Source organism: Oncorhynchus masou, chromosome 22 (assembly GCF_036934945.1).
Source record: "Oncorhynchus masou masou isolate Uvic2021 chromosome 22, UVic_Omas_1.1, whole genome shotgun sequence".
Lineage (NCBI taxonomy): Eukaryota > Metazoa > Chordata > Actinopteri > Salmoniformes > Salmonidae > Oncorhynchus > Oncorhynchus masou.
The window spans coordinates 35,015,638-35,032,819 of NC_088233.1; the positions used below are offsets into that span (position 1 = coordinate 35,015,638).

Below are 17,182 nucleotides of genomic sequence, written 5' to 3' on the forward strand. Positions count from 1 at the left end.
CAGCCTTGGGTCGCATAGCATCAAATTCGTCATGGGAACCACTCGATATGATTGGTCATCGCCCAGCAGTCGCTGCTGGTGATTTGCATAAAGTTGGGAAAAGTTTATTTTTCACCACCTCCCACGCCACCTTGCGCCGCCCAAAGGTCCCCAGCCCTCTCCGTTTCCTTCCATTGAAATGAATGGGAAGCGATGTTTCACCACATGCCATCTTGTGCTAGTGTACATGGGCCGTTAATGTGTTGTGAAATCTTTGTATAATTCTCTTAATTTTTCTGGACCCCAGAAAGAGTAGCTGCTGCCTTGGCAGCTAATGGAGATCCATAATAAATATTAATACAAAATACAAATACAGATGTGTCAAGTTGGCTGGATGTCCTTTGGGTGGTGGACCATTCTTGATACACATGGGAAACTTTTGAGTGTGAAAACCCAGCAGCAATGCAGTTCTTGACACTTAAACCAGTGCACCTGGCACCTATTACCATATCCTGTTCAAAGGCACTGAAATCTTTTGTCTTTCCCATTCACCCTCTGATAATATACAATCTAATATACAATCCATGTGTCAATTGTATAAAGGCTTAAAAATCTCCTCTCCTTCATCTACTGATTGAAATGTATTTAACAGGTGACATCAATAAGGGATCATAGCTTTGACCAGGTCAGTCCATGTCATGGAAAGTGTATATAAAACACAGAAAAATCATGTTTTTGACTGCACTGGGCCTTTAAAGCATATTGAGATAAGAGTTAGTGAGAGAGAGAGAGAGGTGGGGCCTATGAGACCACAAAAAAACTTCAGAATATTGTTTTTTTTAAATAATATTTTATTATAATATGTAATTTCACAAACAGCATATCTCTATATGACATTCACAGTATTGTACACCCTGACCCATCGGATTCATACAAACACTTTGTTCCTCCGTTTGGTTCCCGGTACTCAAAGAAATAGAAATGTCCTCTCCAGGATTCTCATATACAAATACAAGTACAAGAATAAGAAAAATACTCTCCATATTTTACACATTTATAAAATGTTATTTTCCAACAAAATCTCCCAGTGAATCAAAAAAAATCCCGTTTATATAATTTTTCATTTGTATTTATACATATACAATTACATACATGAAAATATTATTCAGTACAGTACGTGGTAGCTTTTCTGTTATAGATGAGTGCAGATTTCTGTAAGTAGATTAAAAGACCATACTGTATCTGTGAAGGTGATTCTCTTGTATTTTCTACAAGGATGTCCAAGGACTATGTACTTGTGTTTCTTGGATTATAAAGAGAACAAGTTTTAAAAATGCAGCTTATGATGGCCTCTTTCAATAGATAATTGCCCCTCCCCTCTTATCAAAGTGAACATCTTCATTCTCAGGTTAATTAATGTGCCATGCTACCTGGCTGCCACCTGGTGCAGCAGTGCCAGTGACCCACACAACTGCAGCTCTAGTAAAACAATAACAACCAGGCCATAGGAGGTCTTCATGCTCTGCTGGTTTTGTTGTGTCTTATTGGTCAATTCAATAATCTAAGTCAACATTAAGATGGGGAGTTAATGAACTCGTGTTATTCCAGTGATATTCCAGTTGGTTCCAGATTGAGTGCTGACCTACAGCTACATCATGTCCATGTAAAACACAATATTGTCCTTCTGGTGTGGTAGGTCATCTGATGCTCCTGCTGTCTCTGTGATTCACTCCAGACATTAAGACACAGCCAGAAACAGACACAGCCCATCAACTAGCCTGGAGGTCGTGGGCATTGCTAGCTGTGAGGGCAGTCAACGTTTTCCTTCACTCCAGTACTAACAGAGGGTCAGGGGGCCCTTGTGTTCAGGAGTAGTGAGGGTCAGAACCAACAACCATAAGCTTGGAGGTTTTTTTTAAACCACCTTTTTCTCCCAATTTCAATTCCGATCTTGTCTCATCGCTGCAACTCAATCGGGAGGCGAAAGTTGAGTCATGCGTCCTCTGAAACATGACCTCCTTAACACCCGGAAGACAGCTGCAGGAAACACCATTCAACTGACGATCGAAGTCGGCCTGCCACAAGGAGTCGCTAAAGCGCGATGAACCAAGTACAGCCCCTCCAGCCAAAGCCTCCCCTAACCCGGGCAACGCTGGGCCAATTGTGCACCGCCCTATGGGACTCCCGGTCATGGCAGGTTGTGACACAGACTGGGATCGAACCCAGGTCTGTAGTGATGCCTCAAGCTTTGCGAAGCAGTGCCTTAGACTGCTGCACCACTCGGGAGGCCAAGCTTGTAGATTTTAGACCGTCTGCCTCACAGCACTCCCTGCAAGATGATCCCCAAAGCTTCAAAAGTAAGAGGAACTCTCCTCCTTCCCTCCCCATGCTCCTCTGGTTTAGATATCAAGAAGGGAGTTAATTGTATGAACAAGGTCCCAATGTGCAGAGCTCTAGGCTTTTCAAACATGAAAGGAATTTCCTTATTTTACACAAAAACACGGCAGTCACAAGTGGGCCTGTAGACAGCTGGGTCTATAAGAGGCCGTGACCTTCTGGAGCAACAGCACTCCATGTTATTTCTGTTGTGTTCCCCCTCTGTCAAATTTTCAGGGGAGAGAAACCTTGTCCTGAAGGAAAATGGAATTGGTTTCTTAAAAGCAAGACAGCAAGTCTGCCAGGGAAATTCTCCAGGATCTAATGTTTCATCCTGGGACCTCTATAACTCCAAGCAACCCCTGACTTCACTGAAGCAGATATTATGAGAGAGGAATACAAAGCCAAATCACCTGACTATGTTTTAGATTCGGCAAGTGTTTGGTGGCTGTAAAGTAAATAAAAGACAGTGGTATTCTCTTGAAGAGTCAATTGGTTGGATATACTGCTATAATGCAACCCCATGTCAGTGTGTAAACTTTGTCACTATCTGAAAGTCAAATAAATATGATTTTACCTCTACATCGGGACACAGGGGACCATATTTCCCTCCTCTTTCCTATACTAACACCGTGATGATTAACAGCCCCATTACATATTTTCCTTGAAAAGAGTATGATATGCCATAACTTTGTGTATTGAATTGAAGTAGGGATGTTCAGAAGGGACTCAGGGATCAAAGCACACATTGTAAAAGCCTCACTTGACTTTGTTGTGTTGTGTGTACAGTAATACCATGACATTCCTCCTGGGGATGAGCAGAGGAAGACCGGTATGTTTCGAGATGTGCTGTATGTGAATCCAATTCACAATGACTTCTAATCAGAGGAATAAAAGCAAAGACTGTCTATTATATTGACAAGATATTTGAGTGAGCACTAACAATGGAAATACATGTCCTCAAAGATGGGAGGCAAGATCAGGTGGGACCATTCTAGCCAATAAGCGGGCAGACTCGTGTGAACAACAGACCATAGAGATAGAAAGAGGACACTTATTTGTATTTGTGCCACCATAGTTTGTTTTCTTCATTGGCTTATTGCCTCCAACTCGTAAAAATCCCAACCCAATTGATTACTTTAAAATGGTGGAAGCCCTCAATGGCAATGTCCATGGTAAAACGGGTTATATCCATGATGAGTCCTCTATCTCTATGACAACAGGCACTTCTCTGATATAAAGTTGTTTTTGGGTAAGTTGCCGAAATGCTACGTGCGTCCACTCATATCAGTGCATTCGTAACAACCGAACCATTACAAAATTTCTATTCGATAAAATAAGCCACACCTAGCAAATTAGCAATTGCATTTTTTGATGACCAAATTCAACTCTCATGCACCTTCATACAAAAATTCCTCACTTTGTGGGCTTATTTTCGTGGACAGATTTTGTAAAACCTCGCGTCGCCTATTCCTCTATGATAAAAGCTATTGTCAGCTAAGCAGCCGAACAACCAGCAGCACAGCACAATCAGCAATGATTGTCACAGACACGGAAGAGAACACACTGTTTGGACATGCTGAGGAAGTATTGCAGAATGCAGGATGAGCAAGAGAAAAGGGCTATGTTCCACACAGACAGACAGACATAACATTTCACATTCTGTCTGCTTCTCCTTCTGCCAATCTTTACCTTTGCACTGACACCCAACGGCACTGTTTAGAATCGAAGTGAGAGGTGGTCTTGTTTGAAAGTAAAATATAAGTGATAAAAATAAGGCGAGTTGTGCGGAAAGCCGTAAGGCACTTCCATTATGGTGGTGGTGACAGCGATCATCAACTAAACACTACACTGACCACTGAGTTCATTACATGACGACTGCTGGTTACACAGTGTTTAGTTGCATGGAATACACATCAGATACTTTTAAGTTAAAGCCATCATCATTGCCTTTATCATTGTTATGAGTTGTTTTCCGTTATGAGGTAACAATTAAAATTGTTGTTTTATGTTCAGATAACGTTCATGTGTTGATTTTCTCCAATTGTGATGTTTTGTCTTCTGTTATTAATGTCTGGGTTTTACAGTGTGATGATGTTCCCATCCTCTCTCATGCTCTCCTGGCTGCTGCTGGTCTTGGTGGGGCTGCCGTTGTGTGTAGGGGTGGTCATGGAGCTCAGGGAGGCCTTGCTGTCTGACAGAGAGCCGCTGCTGGGCAGGGACATGCTCTGGGGGAGGGGCCGTTGCCCCAGTGACGAGGACAACGGAGACTCTCTGTGGCTGCCGTTACCATTGGACACACAGCGATGGGGCAGGTAAGGTGGCAGGCTGTCAGTCTCAATGATAAGGTCTCCGTCTCCGTCCTCGTCGCTGTCGCCCTCCGCCATGCTGTTACTGTTGCTATGGTGACTGACACTCTGAGAGGCAGTGCTGGGGGCTGAGTCATGGGAGAATGCGGAGCCTACGGATCCAGAGGAGCTGTTCCCCCCTGCCGAGACCCTGCTTGCCCGGGGCACCACGTTGTTGCGCTGGTTGGCCGGCTTCACCGTCACGATCAGGTTGTGGCTGTTGGCCACCATCATGTCTGTCACCTGGTCCAAAGACTTGCCAGCCACATCAATGCCGTTGACCTCCAGGATCTCATCGTTGACCCCCAGCAGGCCTGTGCTCTCAGCCAGGCCTCCACGCACCAGCCGCGAGATGAAGACACCAGGCACCTTCTCCACGCCCTGAGGCGTGACTCGCATGCTCACGCCGTCCCGAATATAGAAACCTAGGGGCTTGTGGGTACTGTGCTTGTGTAGGCGGACACGCCGGTGTGTCTCGGGCAGGATGTCGACGTCGATGATGGAGGAGATCTGGCGGAAATCCTGGGGAAGGCCAATCATCAGGCCTGGTTTGGACTTCTGCTGAGCTGGGCGCAACCCTGCCAGGCCTTTTTTCCTCCTCTGCAAGGAGTTGGTGGCAAAGACCACAGGCTCATCCACATCTACAGGACAGAGAGAAGCACAGACAAAAGCCATGTCAGACAAAGACATAAAATGACAAGGCAGCACCAGAGTCTCAGTTCATTCCAAATATGGTCCATCAAATAATGGTAGTATGCTCTGAGACAGTAAGGGCATTATGTTCAAGATGTCAACAGCTAACCTGGGTTAAATCTGGTCTGAGTCTGAGTCTCTATTCCACTGTTTTCATAGTTACCACTCCCAATAGCTCTCAACCCGTTTCTCCTCTCGGTCTGTCTGTCCCTCACACACACTTTTGTTTCTTTTTTTCTCCACCTTTATTTAACCAGGTAGACTAGTTGAGAACAAGTTCTCATTTGCAACTGCGACCTGGCCAAGATAAAGCAAAGCAGTTTGACACATACAACAACACAGAGTTACACATGGAATAAACAAACATAAAATCAATAATACAGTAGAAAAAGTATATATACAGCATGTGAAAATGAGGTGGGTTAAGGGAGGTAAGGCACTAAATAGGCCACGGTGGCGAAGTAATACAATATATCAATTAAACACTGGAATCGTAGATGTGCAGAAGATGAATGTGCAAGTAGAGATACTGGGGTGCAAAGGAGTAAGATAAATAAATACAGTATGGGGATGAGGTAGTTGGATGGGTTATTTATTTACAGACGGGCTATGTACAGGTGCAGTGATCTATGAGCCGCCTTGACAGCTGGTGCTTAAAGCCAGTGAAGGAGATATTAGTCTCCAGCTTCAGTGATTTTTGCAGTTTGTTCCAGTCATTGGCAGCAGAGAACTGGAAGGATCGGAGGCCAAAGGAAGAATTGGTTTTGGGGGTGACCAGTGAAATATACCTGCTGGAGCGAGTGCTACGGGTGGGTGCTGCTATGGTGACCAGTGAGCTGAGATAATGCGGGGCTTTACTTAGCAAAGACTTATAGATTACCTGGAGCTAGTGGGTTTGGCAACGAGTATGAAGCGAGGGCCAGCCAACGAGAGCATACAGGTCTCAGTGGTGGGTAATATATGGGGCTTTGGTGTCACAATGGATGGCACTGTGATAGATTGCATCCAAGTTGTTGAGTAGAGTGTTGGAGGCTATTTTGATCGGGAGGATGGTCAGTTTTACAAGGGTATGTTTAGCAGCATGAGTGAAAGATTCTATGTTGTGAAATAGGAGGCCAATTCTAGATTTAATTTTGGATTGGAAATGTTTAATGTGAATCTGGAAGGAGAGTTTACAGTCTAACCAGACACCTACAGTCATGGTCAAAAGTTTTGAGAATGACACAAATATTAATTTCCAAAGTTTGCTGCTTCAGTGTCTTTAGATATTTTTGTCAGATGTTACTATGGAATACTGAAGTATAATTACAAGCATTTCAAGTGTCAAAGGCTTTTATTGACAATTACATGAAGTTGATGCAAAGAGTCAATATTTGCAGTGTTGACCCGTCTTTTTCAAGACCTCTGCAATCTGCCCTGGCATGCTGTCAATTAACTTCTGGGCCACATCCTGACTGATGGCAGCCCATTCTTGCATAATTAGTGCTTGGAGTTTGTCAGAATTTGTGGGGTTTTGTTTGTCCACCTGCCTCTTGAAGATTGACCACAAGTTCTCAATGGGATTAAGGTCTGGGGAGTGTCCTGGCCATGGACCCAAAATATTGATGTTTTGTTCCCCGAGCCACTTAGTTATCACTTTTGCCTTACGGCAAGGTGCTCCATCATGCTGGAAAAGGCATTGTTCATCACCAAACTTTTCCTGGATGGTTGGGAGAAGTTGCTCTCGGAGGATGTGTTGGTACCATTTTTTATTCATGGCTGTGTTCTTAGGCAAAATTGTGAGTGAGCCCACTCCCTTGGCTGAGAAGCAACCCCATACATGAATGGTCTCAGCATGCTTTACTGTTGGCATGACATAGGACTGATGGTAGCACTCACCTTGTCTTCTCCGGACAAGCTTTTTTCCAGATGCCCCAAACAATCGGAAAGGGGATTCATCAGAGACACTGACATTACCCCAGTCCTCAGCAGTCCAATCCCTGTACCTTTTGCAGAATATCAGTCTGTCCCTGATGTTTGTCCTGGAGAGAAGTGGCTTCTTTACTGCCCTTCTTGACACCAGGCCATCCTCCAAAAGTCTTCGCCTCACTGTGCGTGCAGATGCACTCACACCTGCCTGTTGCCATTCCTGCCATTCCTCTGTACTGGTGGTGCTCCGATCTCGCAGCTTAATCAACTTTAGGAGACGGTCCTGGCGCTTGCTGGACTTTCTTGGGCGCACTGAAGCATTCATCACAACAATTGAACCGTTTTCCTTGAAGTTCTTGATGCTCCGATAAATGGTTGATTTAGGTGCAATCTTACTGGCAGCAATATCTTTGCCTGTGAAGCCCTTTTTGTGCAAAGCAATGATGGCGGCACATGTTTCCTTGCAGGTAACCATGATTGACAGAGGAAGAACAATGATTCCAAGCTCCACCCTCCTTTTGAAGCTTCCAGTCTGTTATTCGAACTCAATCAGCATGACAGAGTGATCTCCAGCCTTGTCCTCGTCAACACTCACACCTGTGTTAATGAGAGAATCACTGACATGTCAGCTGGTCCTTTTGTGGCAGGGTTGAAATGCAGTGGAATTTTTGGGGGGGGATTCACTTCATTTGCATGGCAAAGAGGGACTTTGCAATGAATTGCAATTCATCTGATCACTCTTCATAACATTCTGGAGTATATGCAAATTGCCATCATACAAACTGAGGCAGCAGACTTTGTGAAAATTAATATTTGTGTCATTCTTAAAACTTTTGGCCACGACTGTGTCAGAACCGTTCAGAGTAGTGATGCTGGATGGGCAGGCAGGTGCAGGCAGCGATCGGTTGAAGAGCATGCATTTAGTTTTACTTCCATTTAAGAGCAGTTGGATGCAACGGAAGGAGAGTTGTATGGCATTGAAGCTCGTCTGGAGGTTAGTTAACACCGTGTCAAAAGAAGGGCCAGAGGTATACAGAATGGTGTCGTCTGCGTATAGGTGGATCAAAGAATCACCAGCAGCAAGAGCGACATCATTGATGTATACAGAGAAGAGAGTCGGCCCGAGAATTGAACCCTGTGGCACCCCCATAGAGACTGCCAGAGGTCCGGACAACAGAGCAACCTTGTGCTGATTGAGAGCAGAGATTGCTGGGAACAGGAGAACAGTACTTCAGAACCTGCCCCAGAGACAGACAGTCAGTCAGAGATGGAGCAGGGGTAGTGGGGTATGTGTAAGGACACAGTGAGGATTTCCATAACTCTCAACCCCTACTGAGGGGTCAGAGGTTGTGAAACAGAATCAGATTGCATACCAGTCAGATGAATCACCGCTTCAATCCCCACTGTTTACATTAAACAGACAAGACAGCCTAGTTCTATCATCACACCCACCTGACACATTCTCTGGTGTGACAGAAATAAACAAAATGTGTTGTTTTTAGTGCTAGCTGGCAGGTAGCAGCACAGGGAGGAACCACTCAGGGCTCTGTTCTAAATGTGAAGCGACACTTGCTGGGGAGGAGAGAATATTTTAAGTTATTTTTAAACTGCGGAGAAGGATGTGCTGTGTGATCCTGTTTCTCAGAAAGACACGGAGGAGAGGTCTGGATGTGGTTATGTGGAGCACTGCCTGCTGAGAGGGTGAAACATAGGAAGTCATCAACACCTTAGAGAGGCCATGGCAAAAGAAAGAGAACTTTTCCCTGTTTGGTTAGAGCTTTGGGAGATCACTGTATGACTAATGTGTATCATGGAGGATGCAGTGGATATGATCCTAACATTCAACACTGGTAAAAGCACACTTAGCTAGTGGCTAGTAATTTCCAATAGGTTTTATGGATGACAACAAACAGATTTGACCAAAGCCACATGCTGTTGTATGAAGGGATGGATAAAATTAGGATTTTATGTATATCCAGGCTCAACTAGAGGGCATGAGACATAACAAGTGGGTGACAGTCTGGCCATACTATCTGTGAACCCTGACCTCAACACTATGAAGTGAAAACAATCTTCTGGTCACAACAGAAAAGCTCTTCCAACATGGAGAATACACAGAAAACCCAGTATATTCACTGTGTATACAGTATATATGCCAATACTAAAAACATTTGCCAGTTATGGAAAGTGTGTGTGGTACAGTTTACATTTATCTGTATGTTTGTGTTAATAACATACAGTTGAAGTCGGAGGTTTATATACACCTTAGCCTTAACCTTAACATTTAAACTCTGTGTTTCACAATTCCTGACATTTAATCCTAGTAAACATTCCCTGTCTTAGGTCAGTTAGGTTCACCACTTGATTTTAAGAATGTGAAATGTCAGAATAATAGTAGAGAATGATTTCTTTCAGCTTTTATTTATTTCACCACATTTCCAGTGGGTCAGAAGTTTACATACACTCAATTAGTATCTGGTAGCATTGCCTTTAAATTGTTTAACTTGGGTCAAACGTTTCAGGTAGCCTTCCACAAACTTCCCACAATACGTTGGGTGAATTTTGGCCCAGTCCTCCTGACAGAGCTGCTGTAACTGAGTCAGGTTTGTAGGCCTCCTTGCTCGCTCACGTTTTTTCAGTTCTGCGCACAAATTTTCTATAGGATTGAGGTCAGGGCTTTGTGATGGCCACTCCAATACCTTGACTTTGTTGTCGTCAAGCCATTTTGCCACAACTTAGGAAGTATGCTTGGGGTCTTTGTGCATTTGGAAGACTCATTTGCGACCAAGCTTTAACTTCCTGACTGATGTCTTGAGATGTTGCTTCAATATATCCACATAATTTTCTTTCCTCATGATGCCATCTATTTTGTGAAGTGCACCAGTCCCTCCTGCAGCAAATCACCCCCTCAACATGATGCTGCCACCCCTGTGCTTCACGGTTGGGATGGTGTTCTTCGGCTTGCAAGCCTACCCCTTTTTCCTCTAAACATAACGATGGTCATTATGGCCAAACAGTTCTATTTTTGTTTCATCAGACCAGAGGACATTTCTCCAAAAAGTACGATCTTTGTCCCCATGTGCAGTTGCAAACCGTAATCTGGATTTTTTTATGGCGGTTTGGGAGCAGTGGCTTCTTCCTTTCAGGTTATGTCGATATAGGACAAGTTTTACTGTGGATATAGATATTTTTTGTACCTGTTTCCTCCAGCATCTTCACACAGTCCTTTGCTGTTGTTCTGGGATTGATTTGCACTTTTCGCACCAAAGAACGTTCATCTCTAGGAGACAGAACGTGTCTCCTTTCTGAGCGGTATGATGGCTGCGTGGTCCCATGGTGTGTATACGTGCGTACTATTGTTTGTACAGATGAACGTGGTACCTTCAGGTGTTTGGAAATTGCTCCCAAGGATGAACCAGACTTGTGGAGGTCCACAATTTTTTTCTGAGGTCCTAACTGATTTATTTTGATTTTCCATGATGTCAAGCAAAGAGGCACTGAGTTTGAATGTAGGCCTTGAAATACATCCACAGGTACACCTCCAATTGATTCAAATTAGGTCAATTAGCCTATCAGAAGCTTCTAAAGCCATGACATCATTTTCTGGAATTTTCCAAGCTGTTTAAAGTCACAGACAACTTAGTGTATGTAAACTTCTGACCCACTGGAATTGTGATACAGTGAATTATAAGTGAAATAATCTGTCTGTAAACAATTGTTGGAAAAAATTACTTGTGTCATGCACAAAGTAGATGTCCTAACTGACTTGCCAAAACTATAGTTTGTTAACAAGAAATTTGTGGAGTGGTTGAAAATGAGTTTTAATGACTCCAACCTAAGTGTATGTAAACTTCCATCTTCAACTGTACATGTTTGTGTGCCTGGGTGGGTTTAACTCAAGTGTTTGTTTGTGTAGGTCTGTTTGTGTAGTTCTGTTTGTGATTGTTCCACAGTCCTCACAGAGCTGTAGTCAGCCCTGCCTCCCTCCCTGTCCCCCTTCATTAGTTTTATTGTCTGGACCCCCACAGAGAGCAGAGCAGCCTCTGTTATTAAACCCACTCATAGGCTGGAGGAGGCGGGCTGGAGGGTGAGCCCAACCGGAGAGCACGTGCGGGGCTGGGTCAGGAGGAAGGGATGGATGGGGCCCAGGGTTACAGACCAGGAGGGTTGGGTCTGCTCAATCATCTATAGTAGGTGTCAATAAAACTTTTTTTAAAGAGCCTGCAGTACAGGGAGCACTGCAATACCTTCTGAATGGTGCTTCCTCTGCACTGTGCACAATATCCCCACAGAGAGAATGCCAGAGTTCATTACAATGGTCTGTAAATGAGTCTTGACATAACAGCTAACTCACACAGACATGCAGGTTAACAGAGATTGAGGGCAAGACCACAGCTACTGTCTATAGAGGAACGGGGGAAATGCCTGCTACTAGAAATAACCCATCTGGAGTAAAATGTCTCTATTTCCCCTTTTTCTACATTTCAATATCTACTTCTCTTTCCCGCTCTCTCCTTCTCTCCCTGGTGTCTGTGTGGTTGTATCGGTACACAGTGTAAGCATTGCTAGCCCAGGGGTCTGTGTGGTCTATGAGTTCTTCTACTGGGCTGAGCTGTATTATTGACCAACTGGGCTATAATGTGGTTTAATGGTGAGTGAGATCAGAGGCTAATGTGCAGAGTGGCTAGCTACAGGGATACTGTCTCCCTAGTGTAAATGTCTAAGTGTGTGTGTGTGTGTGCCTGCATTAGTGCCGAAACCATCCCTTCACCAAGTCCTGTACCATCTATACTCCCACTTATCTTACAAAGGAAAGAACAAACACACACAATTTATTTTTACACATTTCTAGGCATACCTGTTTGCCTGTAATATACACAGGCAACTTGGAAAATCTTTGCCCTGTGGTGAGGGGTTGTGGGAGGCTCCAACACATTCCAGAACTAACTGCTCTGATCTCCTAGCAACGTATTCCCCCTGTGCTTCCCTCACTATATCAACTGAATCAACTACCCACCTCGCTAGATCATGTGATCTCTGTAGGCTACATCATGAATCACCTGACTCATGTTATACACTGCATTACGTTACTGCAGCACAGGAGAGAGTAAATACCTGTTAATAACCAGCGCCAGGAGGTCAATTCACTTCTGAATAACTGCTGGCATCTTACATATCCTTGAGCATGTTGAGTTTCATACAATCATTATTTGCAACAAAGCTGGGATTATAAAGGTGAGATTGCTGCATGTCAAGACAACAAGGCAGTCACTAGATTGAAACACTGAGAAGGGCTGAGGTGGGTGAGTTCAGTAGCACTGGGCCTTGGGGGAGGACATTAAAGTGAAGCCAGCAGTGGAGAGATGGGCTTATAGTATTCATGACTCTACCAGAATTGGAAATAACTATAATACAGCTAGACGTCTGCAGCCTTCAGGTATAGACACTGCTGATCCTCTCAGACATCTCAAACCTCTCCCACTGGATCCTATAGAAATGCTGCTTTACCCCACTTCCCCAAGAGCCTCTCTGACTCTCACACACAGAGGACAAGGAGCAGAGGGGTTGAGAGAGTGGGAGTGTGAGAGAGAAAGAGACAGAAACACAGAGAGACCCATCAATGTGCCTCCTGCCCTTGTCTAGCCTATAGTGACAGATCCCTCTGTGCTGCCATCCATGCTAACCTGGGAGGGTTTCCCCAGAGAATTCACTGTGACCCTGTCCTCAGGACCTGGGGGAGGGGGTTGGTCTCACAAGGAAAGCTACACAGAGAGGTGTGTATTAAGTATCTATGGGTATGGAGTCAACATCTGTCTCTCTGCTCAGCCATAAGCAGATGATGCTGCCTCCTTCAAATAAAATAGGGTGAAAAGGGCATTTGAACTGGTTTAGTTTGCCTCCATTTTGATACAATGCCTTCTTGTCTATAGTTCAGACAGACATGCTATTGCAGAATATGATAGCTTATTGACAGTGGAGTTACACCTCTGTACTGTGTTATTGCAGTGTAACAGCTTATTGGTTGAGTTTGCACTTCATAATGCTGTGTTATTGCAGAGTGGAACAGCTTATTGACTAGCTATACATCACAATGGCAGGTTATTACAGAATAACAGATCTCACTGACTGACTGGCTGTCTGCAGGTGTTGTAAGGCTGCTGAAATCTAGTCGCTTATTTCTGACCATATATACAAATACTAAAAATGTCATGCATTTTTCTGCAGCACCGTTAGCCTTTTTTCTATTGTTTAGGACCAGTTGGCACTCCTCTGTATTGAGTGAGAACCCACCACAGCTGGGATAAGTAGTGCTGAGTTTAGCACTATTTAGCTGTCTGGATTCCTTTGAGGAAACAGCTAGCTGATTTCACGCTCTAATCAGACAGACAGCAATGGTCCAATGACTTAGTAACTGTACCGTCACATCACATAAATCTGTCTGGGAGAGTCCTGCCTTCGGGGCAAACAGGCACTTCTACTCCCTCTTGCCCTGACACCAGCCATGCTGGTGGGTTGTTTCTTCCTCACCCTCATTGTTCTTGTATCCTTCATTCTAGATTATGAAAACGATCATCACCATGAACACGGGTCCCACTCTGAGCTCATTGTCCTACCCTGGCTGTCATGCTGGCCCAGGCATGCTTTCACATGAATTATTCCAGAGTGAGCAGGCCAGGCAGTGGAATGGAAAGCATGGCCTGGCAGAACCAGCACCAGCGAGCCCCCGTCCTCCAGGGTAGGGGATTTGAGTAATGGACACCTGATGCTGCCAGCAGGAAGCAGATCAGAGTACTGTGGAGGCATCTCTTTGGCACCACATCTCCTGGATCCCCTTACAACGTCTGGCCACTGGCCGCATTGCAGCGCTGCTCCAAGAATAAACTATTCCTGTCGCAACATTCCAACAGCTGAGCTCTGTTGTTCATCAATGTTCAGATAGGAACATCTTTAAAAATGTTCTCCAAATAAAGATCATATATGATCCAGGAGTTATATTAATCCTGTGATCTAACTAGGAAAAACTCTAGTACTTTAGAGTTTTTTCCTGGTTAGGGCCTGTATCCACAAAGCATCTCAGAAAAGTTCCTAGGAATCCTGTTCAAACCTATTTTAAAGTGGCAATCAGAAGTTGAAAAAAATGATAGTGTCATCCCTGCCCAAGTTTCGGTAAAAAGCTGAGGGATGGGGCTGGAGATGTACAACCGCTCAAATTCATCGGCAGAGCTATGGATGCAAGGACTAATCATCCATGATATCAACATTATAGTTCCAACCATGTTTTGAGGCTATATTATGTTTCACGAGATATTTATAAGTTGTGTTTCTCAAGCATTAATGGGTACATTTTAAAAATGGATGTAACAACTCCAGATTGCCCCTTCCAGACAAAAGAAACCTCCCAGCTCGGAGTTCTAGGATGATCTTAAGATACTGCTCAGACAAACTCTGAGCCAGGAGTAAAATCAACTCAGAAAAGTTTCTCAGCTGGTAATCACGACAGTTTGAGGTACTACAAAGGAAAGATAGTGATGACGCTCATTGACATTGTTTTAATGAAACGTGAAATGTATAGCACACTCCGACAAACCATGGTGAATGTGACTGTACATCAAATGTTGCAATGGTAAAACATTTTATATAACTTCTGACTGACACAATCACTTTGCCTACTCTTAATTGTTGTCTAATTTGTTGGCGTGCCTAATATATACACTGCTCAAAAAAATAAAGGGAACACTAAAATAACACATCCTAGATCTGAATGAATGAAATATTCTTATTAAATACTTTTTTCTTTACATAGTTGAATGTGCTGACAACAAAATCACACAAAAATTATCAATGGAAATCAAATTTATCAACCCATGGGGGTCTGGATTTGGAGTCACACTCAAAATTAAAGTGGAAAACCACACTACAGGCTGATCCAACTTTGATGTAACGTCCTTAAAACAAGTCAAAATGAGGCTCAGTAGTGTGTGTGGCCTCCACGTGCCTGTATGACCTCCCTACAACGCCTGGGCATGCTCCTGATGAGGTGGCGGATGGTCTCCTGAGGGATCTCCTCTCAGACCTGGACTAAAGCATCTGCCAACTCCTGGACAGTCTGTGGTGCAACTTGGCGTTGGTGGATGGAGCGAGACATGATGTCCCAGATGTGCTCAATTGGATTCAGGTCTGGAGAACGGGTGGGCCAGTCCATAGCATCAATGCCTTCCTCTTGCAGGAACTGCTGACATACTCCAGACACATGAGGGCTAGCATTGTCTTGCATTAAGAGGAACCCAGGGCCAACCGCACCAGCATATGGTCTCACAAGGGATCTGAGGATCTCATCTCGGTACCTAATGGCAGTCTGGCTACCTCTGGCGAGCATATGGAGGGCTGTGCGGCCCCCCAAAGAAATGCCACCCCACACCATGACTGACCCACCGCCAAACCAGTCATGCTGGAGGATGTTGCAGGCAGCAGAACGTTCTCCACGGCGTCTCCAGACTCTGTCACGTCTGTCACATGTGCTCAGTGTGAACCTGCTTTCATCTGTGAAGAGCACAGGGCGCCAGTGGCGAATTTGCCAATCTTGGTGTTCTCTGGCAAATGCCAAACGTCCTGCACGGTGTTGGGCTGTAAGCACAACCCCCACCTGTGGACGTCGGGCCCTCATACCACCCTCATGGAGTCTGTTTCTGACCGTTTGAGCAGCCTGCTGGAGGTCATTTTGCAGGGCTCTGGCAGTGCTCCTCCTTGCACAAAGGCAGAGGTAGCGGTCCTGCTGCTGGGTTGTTGCCCTCCTACGGCGTCCTCCACGTATCCAGATGTACTGGCCTGTCTCCTGGTAGCGCCTCCATGCTCTGGACACTACGCTGACAGACACAGCAAACCTTCTTGCCACCGCTCGCATTGTTGTGCCATCCTGGATGAGCTGCACTACCTGAGTCACTTGTGTGGGTTGTAGACTCCATCTCATGCTACCACTAGAGTGAAAGCATCGCCAGCATTCAAAAGTGACCAAAACATCAGCCAGGAAGCATAGGAACTGAGAGGTCACCACCTGCAGAACCACTCCTTTATTGGGGGTGTCTTGAAATTGCCTATAATTTCCATCTGTTGTCTATTCCATTTGAACAACAGCATGTGAAATTTATTGTCAATCAGTGTTGCTTCCTAAGTGGACAGTTTGATTTCACAGAAGTGTGATTGACTTGGAGTTACATTGTGTTGTTTAAGTGTTCCCTTTATTTTTTTGAGCAGTGTATTTTTTGGACCAATTCTGATATTATGAATAATGTGATAGGCATATGAATCATATATTATATTGGTTGTTAAGAGGAATTCTGATAATATCACGCTTTGGCACAGTGGGCTAGGCATCAAGTCACTTGCTGATAATATTATATAAAACATTTGAAAGGTCTATCATTTTTACCAAACACAATCAAAGTTAACATTGGCCTAAAATGTGTTCAATTACCCAATTTAGGCATATTTTTTTAACAATGGGATATTGCGCTCCAAATGGACAACTTGAAATAATAGGATGTAGGTTCATTAAATAATTGAAATAATAAAAAGTGATAATTTATTAACCCAGTGGTTATAAGTAGCTATCATGTGAATTAGGCCTCGTTAAATCGTTGTCAAAAGCTAAAGAGATATTGTTGCATGTAGGTGTAGATTATTTATGGGTCGATCATATAGAAATATCAAAACATCGCCTGTCTATAGCGCAGAAACCACTATCTTGCTGCCTTTTTCAAGACACCTGCTGGTAACTCTTAACTGGTTAAGCTCATGAAGTTTCCTAAGGAGGTTTCCTCTCATGACTAAAGAGGCTTCATACATAGCTTTTATTTAGACTCATACAAGTAGGAGTAAAA

At 44.2% G+C, this 17,182-nt stretch overlaps 1 protein-coding gene across 1 annotated transcript in view; it reads right to left on the bottom strand.

Moving 5' to 3' along the window:
* Positions 1-821: 821 nt before the first annotated feature.
* Positions 822-17,182, bottom strand: part of LOC135509386 (partitioning defective 6 homolog alpha-like) — a 36,839-nt gene continuing 20,478 nt past the window's right edge. The window contains exon 3 of the mRNA XM_064930009.1: positions 822-5,344. Coding sequence (XP_064786081.1) covers positions 4,437-5,344 — 908 coding nt within the window. The 3' untranslated portion in view covers positions 822-4,436. The remainder of the gene's footprint in view (positions 5,345-17,182) is intronic.